This window comes from Ovis canadensis, chromosome 3 (assembly GCF_042477335.2).
Source record: "Ovis canadensis isolate MfBH-ARS-UI-01 breed Bighorn chromosome 3, ARS-UI_OviCan_v2, whole genome shotgun sequence".
Lineage (NCBI taxonomy): Eukaryota > Metazoa > Chordata > Mammalia > Artiodactyla > Bovidae > Ovis > Ovis canadensis.
Window position 1 is genome coordinate 146,922,920 of NC_091247.1, and position 16,971 is coordinate 146,939,890.

General features: G+C 38.6%; 1 protein-coding gene and 1 non-coding gene across 4 annotated transcripts in view; both read right to left on the bottom strand.

Annotated features, from left to right (window-relative positions):
- The window catches only part of ANO6 (anoctamin 6), a 232,682-nt gene that overhangs the window by 81,714 nt on the left and 133,997 nt on the right, over window positions 1-16,971 (bottom strand). For all 3 annotated transcript variants that reach the window (XM_069584509.1, XM_069584508.1, XM_069584511.1), the window contains one exon: window positions 11,072-11,200. In XM_069584509.1, the coding sequence (XP_069440610.1) occupies window positions 11,072-11,200 (129 nt within the window). The remainder of the gene's footprint in view (window positions 1-11,071; window positions 11,201-16,971) is intronic.
- On the bottom strand, window positions 8,719-8,790 carry TRNAW-CCA (transfer RNA tryptophan (anticodon CCA)). Its single transcript has one exon. It is a non-coding gene; the product is annotated as a tRNA-Trp (tRNA).

A 16,971-nucleotide genomic window follows, 5' to 3' on the forward strand; every position in this document is an offset into this window, starting at 1 on the left:
TGGAAGCACAAATGACCCAGAGTCGCCAAAGCAATCCTGGGAGAAAAGAACAAGACTGGAGGTATAACCCTTCTAGACTTCAAACTATACTACAAAACTACACGTATAAAAAAACAAACAAACAAAAAACAAGGTATTGGCTCAGAACAGACACACATATCAATGGAACAGAATAGACAGCCCAGAAATAAACCCACTCATTTATGGTCAATTAATCTATGATAAAGGAGGCAGAAATATACAATGGAGAACAGAGTGTCTTCAATAAGTGGTGCTGGAGAAGCTGGACAGCTACATGCAAAACAATGAAATTAGAACATTCCTTCATACCATATACAAAAATAAAAACTTAAAATGGTTTAAAGACTAATTTAAAGGCCTAAATATAAGATATGACATCATAAAACTCCTAAAAGAAAATACAAGCAAAACATTCTCAGACATAAATTATAGCAATATTTTCTTAGCTAAGTCTCCCAAGGAAAAAGAAATAAAAGCAAAAATAAACCAATAGGACCTAATCAAACTTTTCTGAACAGCAAAGGACACCATCAATGAAAAGACAACAAAAAGAAAATGGGAAAAGAGATTTGCAAATGATGAGGCCAAAAAGGGGCTAATAACTAAAATATGTAAACAGTTCACATAACTCAAAATATTTTTTTTAAATGCTGATTTAAAAATGGGCAGACATTTTTGCAAAAAAGAAGACATACAGATGACTAACAGGCACATGAAAAGATGCTCAACACCATTAATTATTAGACAAATGCAAATCAAAACCATAATGAGAAGGTCTCCCTGGTGGTTCAGGGCTAAGGCTCCACATTCCCGATAGAGGGGGCGCAGGCTCAATCCCTGGTCGGGGAACTAGATCCCACGTGCCACAGCGAAGAGGCTGCATGCCACGACTAAAGAGCCTGCAGGCCACAACAAAGATTGGAGATCCCACATGCCATAACTAAGAGCTGGCACAGCCAAATAAACAAATAAAAATATTTAAAAAAACACAATTATACAGCCCCACGTGTGGCTAATATTAAAAAGTCAACAAATAACAAATGCTGTCAAGAATGTGGAGAGAAGGAAATTCCTGTACACTGCTGATTGGAATGTAAACTGGTGCAGCCACTAGTGAGGCCAGTACGGAGTTTCCTCAAAAACTAAAATACAATTACCATGTTATCCAGCAATTCCACTCCTGGGTATATACTGGAAAAAACAAAAACTCTCATTTGAAAAGATACATGCATCCCAATGTTCACAGCAGTACTATATACAAGAGCCAAGATGTGGACACAATCCAGTGATTGTCTTAATAAGATGTGATACACACACACTTGTGAGCTCAGGTGCACACACACACACACGCTCACAGTGGAATGCTACTCAGGTGTAAAAAGAAAGACATGTTTCCATTTGCAACAACTAGGACAGACCCAGAGATTATTCAGTTCAGTTCAGTCGCTCAGTCGTGTCTGACTCTTTGCGACCCCATGAATCACAGCACGCCAGGCCTCCCTGTCCATCACCAACTCCCGGAGTTCACTCAGACTCACATCCATTGAGTGGGTGATGCCATCTAGCCATCTCATCCTCTGTCGTCCCCTTCTCCTCCTGCCCCCAATCCCTCCCAGCATCAGAGTCTTTTCCAATGAGTCAACTCTTCGCATGAGGTGGCCAAAGTACTGGAGTTTCAGCTTTAGCATCATTCCCTCCAAAGAAATCCCAGGGCTAATCTCCTTTGAACGTTTTAGTTGTTTCTAATTTTTCACAACTATGAAAATTCTTGTAGAATAAGTTTTGTGTATCCTTCTCAGAATAAAGTCCTAGATGCAGAATTGTTGAAAAGTGCATGCAGCTTTAACTTTAATAGATATTGCTCTACTGCCATTGAGATACAGTTATACTATAGCATATCCAATTTTAGTTCTTATTTAGTTCTTTACAAAGACCTTCTAAGATATTTACCTGATATCTCTTGATAATTGGCAGATCTTGGAGTTGGTTTATAATGCCCTCTGTTTTATTACTAACTATAAATACTTAAATACTTGAACCAAGGAAAGGGCATTTTTATTTGCTTAAACATGTTAATATATCACCTTGGTGTTACTTTAATAAGACAGTTCTTGTTATTTCCCTTTGGCATGGCAGTTCACAAAGAACTAGTGGAATATGTTAAAAATTGATCAAACCAGTTTTCTTGGTTTGTCAGGTAGCTAAAGTAAATTAGCATATGTGCTATATTTGTCAAACAGGAATATATCAGGAAAAGACTGCTTACTTAAGAAAAGATTGCTTAAATCTATTTAATATGAGATCATCAGCTTTACTGCTATGTAGAATTTACACTTGGATAAGTAACCGTGTTCCTGACATTTAAAAAATATTAGGGTAGAGCTGTCTTCCATGTTAAAAATGAAAGAAAATTAATATTGCATATTGAATGACATACTCATTGCTCAATAAATATTTGCTGAATAAATGAGTATCTGAGGCCACACAATTTTTAACTAAAAATTATCTAGGTACCTTATTGGAAACCTTACAGGTAAGAACCTAAACCTATGTTTATAGTCTATGATGTGTATTCGGCAGCACAAAATGACTCAACCAGACTCACTGGCTCTGAAAAAAGCCCAGTCATATACTAGATTATGTTGTAAGTTCCTCTATCTCTAGGAGAATAAATTCACTGGCACTGTAACCTGGATCTCTCTCTTTCTTTTCAACCTACTTCTAGCAAAGCCAAAGAGACTATAATCATTGAGGATCTATGGACATCACAAAAAGAGGCAGACGATTCTGCTACTGTCAGTGGAGAATGGTACTTGGGGTTCAGAGTAGAGAAGGACAAGAACACTTATCCCACCCCAGAAACTGAAATTTTATTCATACCTCTTATGGGAGGTTAATAAAGCTGTCAGAGAAATAAAGAATAAAGCAATCAAAATCACAAAGGACAGACTGGCGTAATTAAGGCAGCTTTCTGTCCCCTAAGCACCTGAGATTGCACATCTCATTGGCTTAATAAAGTCACTGTTGGGAAGGACTTGCTTGTGAATTATACAGTAATAAAACTGATTTTAAACACCAATTTCTACCATTTCCTTTATGTTGCTCTGCTTTTATGCATAAAAAGCAGGGGTTGCAATGTCTAAGAAGATTGCTAAATACACTCTGATGATAATATATCAGCATAAATCAGTTGAGATTAATGAAATAGATTACTTCAAATATTCTTCCAGCTTTGTTAGGCAAAATACTGACACTGCTCTCACTGTACTTGTCAACTTGCCAATCTTAGTTATGTCTATGAAGTTGGGTAAGAAGTAAACCAAAGATACTTAATTTGTGCAAAAATATTTCTTTCTAATTACTCAAAGTGCTTCTTACTTGGTAAGGTCTGGTAAGCAGGAATAAATTATTTAATTGGGACTTAAATTCACGTGTTGTTGATAAATATTGAATGTTAGAGGACTGATTTAGTAGGTGACATATGTTCATGAGGAGACAGAAAACAGACCAGCATCCTAAATGATAAGCATAGAAAGGAAGTGAATATGTAGCTGATGCTTATTTCCAACTTTTCTTTTTAAATTAGCATTTTTGGTGTAATTATGAAAATAAATAAATGGTAACATAAATTTTTCAAGAAGGAAAAAAAACCACCTGTTATCAATCCACTGCTAGAATAACTACTATAAACACTTCAGGGCAGTGTTTTCTTCCTGCTTATATGAACAACCTAAAGCGCCCTAGTTAAAATGCAGATTCTAGGCCCTCTCTTCTCTACATTTTGGCTCAGTACATACAGGATGGGCCTGGATAATCTAGTTTTAATATACAAAGCAAACTATTCTTATCATCGGGCAAGTTTAAGATTTACTATTTTCTTTTTTTCCCCAAACTTTAAACTTTTTATTGTGTATTGAGGTTTAGCCCATTAACAATGTTGTAGTTTTGGGTGAACAGTGAAGGAACTCAGCCATACATATACATGTATCCATTCTCTCCCAAACCCCATCCCATCCAGGCTGGCACGTAACAATGAACAGAGTTCCATGTGCTATACAATAGGTCCTTGTTGGTTATCCATTTTAAATACAGCAGTGTGTATGTCACCTTCCCAAAGTCCTTAACTATCCCTTCCCTCCCACCAACAGTAAGTTTTTTAGGGAATACTATTTTCTTAGAGCATATCTTTCCTGTGCACATAAGCAAGCTTTTCTTTTATGATTATTTATTTTCTTCATGCCTGTTCTGTTTGAGAATTTGGCATAGTTGACGTTGCCCAGCTGTTTATCCTTTTACAGAAAGTGAGACACAAGTACCTGTTGGTCCAGGGCAAATGACAGCTTCTTCATTCAAAACTAACTCAGAAGGACTAATCTGGAAAAGGATTTTTCTCTTCTCCACCTCTTTCTGAGATGAAGTGGAATAAACAGATTTTACTTTTCAGAATTTCACTGTCCTCTGAACTTGTCTGTTTTTAAGGATTGAGCCCAAGGACACGTCCCATTTTGGAAATACGAAGCAAGATTTGGATTCACTTCTCTTGTGCTGAGTACGCAAAAATAAAACCAAATACGCTTATACCAGCAACACATCTTGTAGTTTTAATTTGAAACTGCTGATTCTAACTTAATTTATTCCTTTTAACCTACAATCTTAGTTTAAGCAAGTAGAGTGTAAAGGAAGGAGATAAAAATATAAAGAACTTCCTGCTTTAGTTTAAAATATTAAGGAGTTAAAGCCAAACCTGATTTCAAATCCAAAAACAAAAGACAGAACACCTGCCAAAAGTTCTCTGAGGAGGTGAAACCACCCAACAGGAGTTGTCACCATCACTTCACCCAGCGTAATATTTTTCATGGACTATTTGTGGCAAAAATGTCATTTTTAGGAAATTTTTAATACTATTCTTCATAATCCCCTTCTGCCATCCCTTCATTTCTTCAATTTGGAGAATACAAGTCAATGTTAAGTCAACTCAATCACACCTTCTCCTTTAGGAGAATCTACGGGATAAATTTCTTTCTGGGGGATCTTTAGACCAGAAAGATTATATTTCCTTTGAAAAACCAGTTTGGTTTTTATTGTGCTGAAACTTTAAACCATGGTGTTGATAACATCCTCTATTTTCTTTGGCTACTAGGAAACTCAAGAGGCAAATTTGCAGTTGAACTCTAATTTCTGAACAGGACTTTATGGTTAATAATAGGTAATTTTGCTTATTACTTTGATATATAGCTTCATTTTATTTTTCTGGCTTTTACATTTTTGTCACCATGATCAGTTCAGTTCAGTTCAGTCACTCAGTTGTGTCCGATCTTTGTGACCAGGCTTCCCTGTCCATCACCAACTCCCAGAGTTTACTCAAACTCATGTCCATTGAATCAGTGATGTTATCCAACCATCTCATACTCTGTTGTTCCCTTCTCCTCCTGCCTTCAATCTTACTCAACATCAGGGTCTTTTCAAATGAATCAGTTCTTCGAATCAGGTGGCCAAAGTATTGGGAGTTTAAGCTTCAGCATCAGTCCTTCCAATGAATATTTAGGACTGATTTCCTTTAGGATTGACTGGCTGGATTTCCTTGCAGTCCAAGGGACTCTCAGGAGTCTTCTCCAACATCACAGTTCAAAAGCATCAATTCTTTGGTGCTCAACTTTCTTTATGGTCCACTGGAAAAACCATAGCTTTGATATCCTTATCTAATTACTTTTATTTATGTTATATTCTGTATGTGACCTCAAGTACTTTTTAATGAATTATAAATAAACTATGTTATAACATAGTATTAACATAAGTAGAAAGCTAGTGACTATAAAAATGATACATTGCATGTTAAGACCAATAATGAATGATGTTTGAATATTCTATACTGTTAGCTATCATCTTATGAGCTACAAATAATCATATACTTTATGCACATAAGACTTACTGATAAAGCAATGATACAAAGAAAGCACATTTGATAAATTTTAAAATCCAATTATAAAAGCTCATAGCAATATCAACTAGAAGAGAACTCCTAACTTTTTAAAAGAAAACTACCAAAAATTTATAGCAAATGTGTATCTAATGGTGAAATTTTAGAAACACTTGCACCAAACTCAGGAACAATACAGTGGTGACTACTATGTGCTGCAGGTTTTATTCAACAGGTCTTAGCCATACCATTTGGACAAGATAACAAATGAAGTATAAGAAAGGTATGGTGAAGCTGTCAGTTGGAGACAATATGGTTTTCCTTTGAATAAACTTAAAACAAGCATTAGAAACTACTGGAACTAAAAAGTTTCTCAATGTAACTAGATCTTATAAAAAAATTAATAGACTTCTTTCTTAACACAAAATACTAAATCACAAGCAAAAAAAAAATTTTTTTAATTAAATGTGTCCGACAACAGCAACAAAAATGTAATATAATAGTTAATAAAAATGTATAAGACCCTCAGACATTATTATAAAACTTTACTAAAGTATGTAAAATCTTAATAAATGGAATGGTACACTGTGTTCATTTTATTAGAATTTTCTGGTGAACTTTTAACCATTTCCAAAGGGATTTCATCTAGCTTCTTTGTAAACCGTTCCAGCCTCATGATAACTCATATAAAACAATGGATAACAGTTTTAAAAGCTCAAGGGATCTATAACCAATTAGTCAGTTGTTTCACATTATTTGAAGGTTTGGATGTAATTTAACTTAAACACTTATTTTTTTGGAAAATTTCTTACTCTGTACTCTCTACTGGCCAGATCCACCAAAGAATTCTTAAGGTCTGATATACAAGATAAACTTATACTTCCATAACTTTTCATCAACTTCCAGGAAATATTTTTTCTATCAACTTTCAGGGATGGATTCTGCTGATAAAAAAGCATTACATTCAGGATGACATATACTGTTCTTGTGCTATCTAGACTTTTCTATTCTCTTTATCATCATCTGCATTATATCATTACTTAGTCATAAACACATTTGTTTAGAAGGGAGGCCAAGTGTTAGACAAAACGAAATTCAGAACAGGTCAGTTATGTCACCCACTAGGAGTTCTAGATAAGCGAAATGGAAGAAAGAAGAATGACGAACAAAACTGAGCAGGAAGAGTTGGAGGAATATATGGAAACATGTTTCATTTAAAACACTTTTGCTCTTCACAATATGGTGCAAACTTATTTAGATATATTTTAACCATGAGATGTGCCAGGCATTGCTGGCTGCCTATTCAACAGTCATCTTCCCCTTCTTCATTACCAAGAAAAGCTGACGGTTTTTCAGATACTAAGTGATCAGATGATTTAGGAAAAGAAAGGCTAGTCTTGATTAGTCTGTGCTAATGATGGTAGTTTCATTCATCTTGCCAGTGGTTGACAATCAACAGTGAAAGGAAGTCTGCCATTCGAGGGGAGATTTCTTCCCCTTTCTGAAAGAGGGCCGAAAGAAAGGGCATTCCTTATTACTGCCACTGATGTGGCAACAAACACGAAATGAAGTGAAGACAGTTTAAGAACAGCCAACATTTGAGGATGGCAGGGTGGAAGGATATAATGAAGCTCAAGTCCTGATGATCCCATTAAGCCAAAAAATTATCTAACTCAGAACTGCACCTATCTCTGCACTATTTCTTAAATGAGAGAATTATTATTTCCTTTCAGCACTTGAATCATTATGAGTTTGGTTTCCCTGTTACTTCCAGTAAAAGACATTTGAACTGATTCCACGCCATGGACAGCAGTATGGCCTAAACAAACACTTATTCTTGGAACAACTTATAATCAACCCCATTGGTAATATAGATGGTTTATGCTTTTTCAAGGGAGGTGTGAGATTCTGAGGTATTTTCACTAATACAAGTGGACAAAGTTATATGGTATTTGGAGGTTTGGCTAGAAAAATAATTTCTCTTTTGCTCATATGCAGACGTAGACTTTCACTCCTGTATGTTTTTGATGCTCATGGCACTATCAGTTTTATCTTTCTCTACCTCTAAACAAGAATTTAACAACACTTTTTAGATCAGCCCCTGGCAAAGTCAACCTTGGGGCTGTTTTAGGAAATCAATGTGATTTAGACATAATTTTTTTTTTTCCCCTCTCAAAGAAAAGAGAATTTTGAAATTGCCTTTCCTTGGCATTGTCCTAAATTCTAAATACGGCTTGACAGAGAGTGTGATGGAACTTGCAAATGATTTTCCAATTAATAAAACTGATTCCCAAGCTGAGCTTCAAATTCTACTAGAATCTAAATTAAGTAACATGTATAAATAGTCTCAAAACACTTAAAAGCATAGCTTATAAATAAACACCAACATCATGGTACATCAATCCATGAGTTCATATACAAAAATTAATGATTTTTTTTTCCTCTTGATTTATGAAAGTTACTTCAGCACCTTTGTTTCTGTATAACTCAAATGCAGATCTTGTTAATAATGTAATTAGCTCTAGGCTCCTTTACCATGGGAGAGAAGCCCTTGTATAAAACTAAAACTGTTTCCTCTATACTGTAATGGATTAGGTTTGTTTAACTTACTTTATATAGTGCTCAATTCAGTTCCATCAGCTTGAAGGTGAAGGTGAAGTCGCTCAGTCGTGTCCAACTCTTTGTAACCCTGTTGACTGTAACCTACTAGACTTCGCCATCCATGGGATTCTCCAGGCAAGAATACTGGAGTGGATTGCCATTTCCTTCTCCAGGGGATCTTCCCAACCCAGGGATCGAACCCGGGCCTCCCGCATTGGAGGCAGATGCTTTAACCTCTGAGCCACCAGGGAAGCCATCAGCATATGGATGCCTAATAAATATTTGATGATGACCCTGACTGCACAGAAGATATCTTAGTGTTCACAGGAAAATGATAAAATACTCTAAGCTAGTTTAGTGACAAAATTATATAATAACCAGAGAGTGATGCCTTTTCATACCAGTGTATACCCCAAATAAAAGAGAAGGTACAAAAATTAACATCTATTATCTAACATGTGCTAAAAATTTATGTAGCATTTCTATACTATTTTATTCAATCCTAAACATAATTATCTGGACTAGGTATTGAGATTCCTACTTTCCAGAATTTAAGATGCCTCTGGTTGTATGGTGAGCCAATACTTAATGTGCCAATAAAAATTCATCCAATGAAATTATGATACACTTTTTTAAAGATGTACCCTGATTTCAGAGATGTCAAAATGTAAAAATAAAAGGCATCTCCAAATAATAATAAAATATGGGACTGATAAGAAAATTCATCCAGCTCACACAGTTAGCTGGGAACTGTGGTAAAGACAAGCCGCTGATGCCCAAAAGTTAATGCTCCCCGTCCATAGCATGGAATTCCTACTGAGAAATGTCTGTCCAGCCAGAAACTATACTTTCCACCTTCCAGAGTTCTGGCCAAAAGAATGTGAAACCAACTGATGATGTCAGTTCCAACCCAGACAGGTAAAGAAGCATGAGTGCAGTCTTCATCCTCTCCCTTATTCTGTCTACCATTTACTGATGCCCAGAGTGATCTCAGAAATGACCTGCTGAATATGGCAAAGCCTTTGTGTCAGCCTGGGTTCCTCAATGACTGCAAGCAACAAAGCCCTGCCCATACCTCCAAGACACTGTGCCAAACAGGGATGCCATGACTGACTCGAGCCATAAGTGAACTTTTATTTTATTAAGCCACAGTAATTCTAGGCTGGCGTTGCCTCAACTAGAATTACTCCAAACACTACAGTGGCGGAATCAGAATCTGAATATCAGGTTCCAAAAGCTGGGCTCATTCTATGACACTATGCAAATACAAGCCTCCCTCCAAAATTACCCTTTCCCAAACAAACAAAAACATAATAAAAAGGACTGTTTCCTCATTTCAAGTAGGTTTCATCCTTGGTTTGAAAAATTAGACAGAAATCAGTAGATTTAAGGATGACATATTTTAGAGAGAAAGCCCAGAGAGGGACAGATTAAAGTTGTGTATTTGTAACAGCACAAATGTGAGAAAAAGCAAAAAACAGAACAAAGAAGCGATTTTCAAAGTGGGTAAAAGTGACACACGTGTATACTTTCTTTTTTGTCTTGTTTTAGTCTGATGCAGTTTGATAAAGAAGTTCCAGGAAGTTGTTATATATTTAGCAGGTTAAATGGCTTAATATCTTGAGATAAAGATGGCCACATTACCTGAAAGAGCCTGATGCAAAGGAAGGGTAAAGTCTGACTGGCAATGAATGAAAGGGAAAGGATGGGAAGAAAGTGGGAGATGTCAAGAGCATGCGTTCGTGATTCAAGACCATAGTTTGAATTGTTCTTATGTTAGAGTCCATGAACTTGGGCAACTGTTTAATCTAAGGGCCAATTTTGTTATCCAGAATGGTATGAAAATAAAAGGCACCTTATAGGTTGTTCTGGAAAAGACCCTGATGTTGGGAAAGACTGAAGGCAAAAGGAGAAGAGGGTTGCAGAAGATGAGATGGTTGGGATGGCATCACCAACTCAATGGACATGAATTTGAGCAAACTCTGGAAGACAGTGGAGGAGGGAAGCCTGGCGTGCTTCAGTCCATGGGGTTTCAAAGAGTCAGACACGACTCAGCGACTGAACCACCACCACCACCACAAGGGTATTCTGAGAATTAAATGAGAACATGCATGCAAAATACACAGACCACCCATGAGTTAGCATGCCCTGACACTGGTTGGTTGTTATTATCCTTGTTGCCATTATTTATTATTAGCTTCCTGTCATATCTAGTTGCAAATAGCCAAGTGTGCTTTTAGTATAAATCTCTTTTACAGATAGAAAGGGCAATTCCTTGGAAGAAAATCTGCCTTCAGCTTAAGAGCCTGAGGAAGTTTCTGTTTAAAACTCAAAAAAAAAAAATTTTTTTTTAATGTTTTTTGTTACCATGCCTTGAGGGAAGGATGAACAGAGAAAATATGAAGCGATGCCTGACTCGATATTGCAAACACCAGTTTCACTTCATTGCTTACACAAAAACAGCAGTTTATTTTTTTCATTTTATAATATGATAAAGAATAAAAATAAAAGAAAATAGGACAATAAACTTACTCTTTGTTTTTCATTTGAACCCTTTTTATTGGTCTCTTTTCTACTTTCATCTTCATACACTAGAACAAAGTCAATTCTTCGTTGACCATCATTGAAATAGAGGGAGTCAGGTTTTCCATTAAATTCTTCCTGTGTGGAAAAGAAAGATAAATTTTAATATAGTTTCTTGAAAAGTGTCAGTTCATAAGCGCTTATTTTGTAGCTTTAATAGGTACATCAGCATGTTTACAGAAAATGAGAAATACATCCTTTACTAGTTACTTTACCAAGAGGGACATAGGTAGGATGCAGGCATTCCCTCAGTCGCGTCCAGCTCTTTGATACCCCATGGGCTGTAGCCTGCAAGGCTTCTCTGTCTGTGAAATTCTCCAGGCAAGGATGCTGGAGTGGGGAGTCATTCCTTTCTCCAGGGGATCTTCCCAACTTAGGGATCAAACCTGAGTCTCCCACATTGCAGGCAGATTCTTTACCATTTGAGCCACCGGGGAAGCCCTGAGATTTTCATAAACAGTGCTATGCCTTAGATATTTTTTCTCTTGTTTCGAGAACTTTAGTCCTTCAGATAGGCATCTCTGGTTACTGTGTTTATTTCCAAACTTGAAACTCCTTTTCTTGTTGTTGTGGGAATAATTCTGGGATAATCCAGAATGCTGATATTTCCCCACATATTTGTAGAATAATGCTGCTGCTGCTGCTGCTGCTAAATCGCTTCAGTCGTGTCCGACTCTTCATGACCCCATGGACTGCAGCCTACCAGGCTCCTCCGTCCATGGGATTTGCCAGGCAAGGGTACTGGAGTGGGGTGCCACTGCCTTAACTACTGCTGCTCCTAAGTCGCTTCAGTCGTGTCTGACTCTGTGCGAACCCATAGATGGCAGCCCACCAGGCTCCCCCATCCCTGGGATTCTCCAGGCAAGAACACTGGAGTGGGTTGTCATTTCCTTCTCCAAAGCATGAAAGTGAAAAGTGAAAGTGAAGTCACTGAGTCGTGTCCAACTCTCAGCCACCCCATGGACTGAAGCCTACCAGGCTCCTCCATCCATGGGATTTTCCAGGCAAGAGTACTGGAGTGGGGTGCCATTGCCTTCTCCAGCCTTAATTACTAAGTGTGATTAATTCTCTGCACTCAGCATCATTTAGTACATAAATCACCTTATTTTACCACAACCACTTTCTCATTTTTGTCACACTTTGGATACGATGTGTTTTTCTGCTAAATGTATACAATTCAATGGGAAAGCCCCAAGTGGCTCAGTGGTATAGAATCCACCTGCCAAGCAAGAGACATGTGTTTGATCCCTGGGTCGAGAAGATCCCCTGGAGAAGGAAATGGCAACCCACTCCAGTATTCTTGCCTGGAAAATCCCATAGACAGAGGAGCCTGGCAGGCTACAGTCTATGGGGTTGCAGAGTTGGATACAACTTAGCAGCTAAACAACAACAATAAATACCACCTGCTACTTGTCTTTCCTTTCTTCTTTCTTACCACAAAGCATCTGAAGACTGTTAACAGTATTTGCAGTTCCTTTCATTCAGCAAGATATTTCACCAGCAGAATGCACTCTGGCAATGCAAGCCAACTCGCAGCCCTTCACCGAGGTTGCATTTGACTAGGGACCTTCACTCTGGACAGTGTGACCTGGCCTGAGACCTTGCCCAGCCAGGGCACCGAGGGATCACGGAAATAGACACATCAATGACCAAGGCTGAAGCCCCTACTCAAGTCTTTTATTTGCAATTTCAGCTCTTTAAAATTGGTAAACTTTGAGAGTATTTAAATTTATACAAGACACAGAAAACAAGATTATGGTCACCAAAGGGGAAAGGGTCGGGGGATAAATTAGGAGTTTGGGATTGACATATATACACTACTATATTTGAAACAGATAACCAACAAGGAGCTACTATTATATACTTGGAACTATACTCAATGTTTTGTAATAACCTATAGGGGAAAAGAATCTGAAAAGAATATACACACATATGTATAACACGGAATCACTGTGCTGTACACCTGAAACTAACGCAACATTGTAAATCAAGCATACTTGAATTAAAAGCATAAGTTAAAACTGTATTTTTAAAAAACTGTACAAACATGCCAAGGCCTGTCTTTTTTCATTTCAGCAATGGAGTCCTTGAGGCCCCTATCTTCAATTTCTCTTTCTTTCACTGAACATGTTACTACTGGTAACAACCTGGGCAGTTACTAGAGGAAAACTGTGTGTAGAGGGAAAAACTATGAGGCCAAGGGGAAGTGGGGTAGGGTGGAACACATTCACAAAAACCTGGCCATCATTACAGACGTCTGAAACGTGTACAAAAGCAGCTCGTGCTCTGGGGCCCACGTTCTGCTGCCTTCCCTTGGTGGCATCCGCAGGACCTCACTGAAGTCAGGTTGTTAAGAATGACACATGGAAAGAGAACTATGTCTGCACGGGGCCCCTGGCATTCCTCCCTGCGCGGCCCTCGCTCAGCCACACATGTTGGCAGCCTGCTACCAGATAATCTGGTCTGCAGGCATGTCTCTTCTGTGTGATAGAAGACCAGGGCCCTTTGTTGGAGGAAAACCCCACTGGCTTGGCAAAAGCTGCCTGTGTGAAATAACTAGGTCAGACTCTGATATGGTATTATTAGGATGCAAGGCTGGGGGAAAGGTGCCAACTCTGTACTGCTATGAAATCCAGGTTTCCCATCTCTTGGCAGAAAACAACTGGGAAGAAGGGAGAAACAAAACGCTGGGCTGGAAAGCATTCCTAACAAAGAAGAAAACTGTCCCACATCAAAGAGGCTGACCTATGAACACATCTGTGCTGTTTAAAAAAAAAGGCTGGATTGTTTTAAGTTATAAGTTCCACTATAGGCCTGACTCATCCAACAGGTATTAAAATGACAGAAAACTAAAAACCAAAACCCTCTTCTAAAGTTTTGAAGTAAAGTTTCAATAGTTTCCTAGGATAAATACTGATCATCTTAAACAACTGATGAATTAGAAATGGATTATTCTAGTCCTGACTCTCGAGGTCAACTCAGAATTTGATCTTTAGTTTTTCTCTACCACGTCAAATGGCATCAAGGTGAAATACAAAAAAAAACCCCCAAAACCCTGAAACAATCTTTCCAGTTCAGCAGCTTCAGTTTAAAAACACTTTAGCAGATGGTTTAAAATTTATCAGGTCAAATTATCTCAGAGATCAGAGCTTATGTATGGGTACTGATTTCTCTACCAGTTCAGTCAGTCACTCAGTTGTGTCCAACTCTTTGCAACCCTGTGGTCTGCAGCACGCCAAGCTTCTTTTTCCATCACCAACTCCTGGAGCTTGCCCAAACTCATGTGATCGAGTCGGTGATGCCATCCAACCATCTCATCCTTGGTCAGCCCCTTCTCCTCCCACCTTCAATCTTTTCCAGCATCAGGGTCTTTTCTAATGACTTGGCTCTTCGCATCAGATGGCCAAAGTATTGGAGTTTCAGCTTCAGCATCAGACCTTTCAATGAATATTCAGAGTTGGTTCCTTTAGGATTGGTTGGTTTGATCTCCTTGCAGTTCAAGGGACTCATGTCTTCTCCAACACCACAGTTCAAAAGCATCAATTCTTTGGTACTCAGACATCTTTATGGTCCAATTCTCACATTCAAACATTACTACTGGAAAAACCTTAGCCTTGACTAGACAGACTTTGTTGGCAAAGTAATGTCTCTGCTTTTTAATATGCTGTCTTGGTTGGTCATAGCTTTTCTTCCAAGGAACAAATGTCTTTTAAGTTCATGGTGGCAGTCACCACCTGCAGTGATTTTGGAGTCTGAGAAAATAAAGTCTGTCACTGTTTCCCCATCTATTTCCCATGAACTGATGGTACCAGATGCCATGATCTTCAAGTTTTGAGTGTTGAGCTTCAAGCCAACTTTTTCACTCTCCTCTTTCACTTTCCTCAAGAGGCTCTTTAGTTCTTCTTCACTTTCTGCCATAAGGGTGGTGTCATCTGTATATCTGAGGTTATTGATATTTCTGCCTGTGATCTTGATTCCAGCATGTGCTTCATCCAGCCCCACAGTTTGCATGATGTACTCTGCATATAAGTTAAATAAGCAAGGTAACAATATACAGCCTTGACGTACTCCTTTCTCTATTTTGAACCAGTCTTTTGTATCATGTCTGGTTCCAACTGTTGCTTCTCTACCAGGAAGCTTATTAATTCTTATGTTCATCAGAGCAACTTACTGTTACCCTAAGGGTCTTAGGCAAACGTCTTCAATGTCAAAAAAGTCAAGAGTCTCTAGTTGTTGCCACTTCTTTTGTCCTGGAAAAATAACGAATAAACTTCTGATTACAGTTTGGGGTCTATAATATGCTTTATCTGTTCATAGCCATTGCCTTCTCTGGTCCCAAGGATACTAGATTCCCCCAATTTAGGATTCATTTACTCATGTGCAGCAATCTGGCCCAAAGCTGTAAAGACTGCAATGGTTACAAATATTAGCCATGTTCATTTGTCATTATATCAAAATAAACAAAAAGCCAACCAGCCAACCATTGCAGAAGAATGCCCCGATCACCTCTGTCTTAGGCTGTTAGCACTCATAATTTATGCTTGGGAAGAAGAAAAGACATGCTTGTTCTGAGCAAGGGGTGAGCTAAGAAATAAGGTCCTGGAAAACCAATGTAGGAGAGGAGGGATAAGAAAGGTCAGGTATGATGTACCCAAGTGATTCTTTCCAGGTCTCCCTGCTCTCAGCTGGCTTCTTTCCTCCTTTTTATTTGCAGGGCATCTCCTAGTGGTTCAGACAGTAAAGAATCTGCCTACAGTGCAGGAGACCCAGCTTTAATTCCCAGGTTGGGAAGATCCCCTGGAGAAGGGAATGGGAACCCACTACAGTATTCTTGCCTGGGAAATCCCTGGACAGAGGAGCCTGCCAGGCTACAGTCCATGGGGGTCACAAAGAGTCTGACCCAACAGAGTGACTAACACTTTCACTACTTTCACTTTCCTTCACTGGAAGAGCCTTTGGGCCCTTTAACCAAATCGGGATACAAATGTAAGCAGCAAAACTACTCTACCAAAATCTGTGGATTCAACCAAACTCAGGCTAAAAAATATTAAAAGAAAATTCCAGAAAGTTCCAAAAAGCAAAGCTTGAATTTGCCATGTGCTAGCAACTGTTCACATGCTATGTAGATTGTATCCACAGCTACTGACAAGGCCTTTACATTGTACTAGTATTATAAATAATCTAGAGACGATAAAAAGACATAGGAGGATGTGCACATGCTATATGCAAATACTATGCCGTTATATATGAGGGACTTGAGCGTCCAAAGATTTCGGTATCCACAGGGGTCAAACCAGTCCCCTGTGAATACCAAGAAACAACTGAAATTACTTGGTAGGAAAACTTCTCAAGTAATCTCAGAATCCAATAAGGCACTGGACTTCTTGAACAGGACACTTCCGGTACACGAAGGGTCACATGATGCTTACATGGTGGAAAAAGAAAGGCTGGGGACGGGGAGAACTTTGGGAGACAGCTGCCTGGGTGACACTGCTCCATGGCTTTTATGCCAGTTAGAGATAAGCAGCTGATCTCACAAAGCACCCTCCTGGAACCCTTGGCATCAGCACTTGGTGAGTCCAGGACTTGCTCCTCAACATGTGTCCAACCTCACACTTCTCAAGTGTCTTTAAATAAAAAAAGTGAAAGTGTGAGTTGTGTCTCACTCTTTGCGACTCCATGGACTGTAGCCCACCAGACTCCTCCAACCATGGAATTCTCCAGGCAAGAATACTGGAGCGGGTTGCCATTCCCTTCTCCAGGCAATCTTCCTGACCCAGGGATTGAACCCAGGTCTCCTGCACTACAGGCAGATTCTTCACCATGTGAGCCACTAAATAAGTAAACAA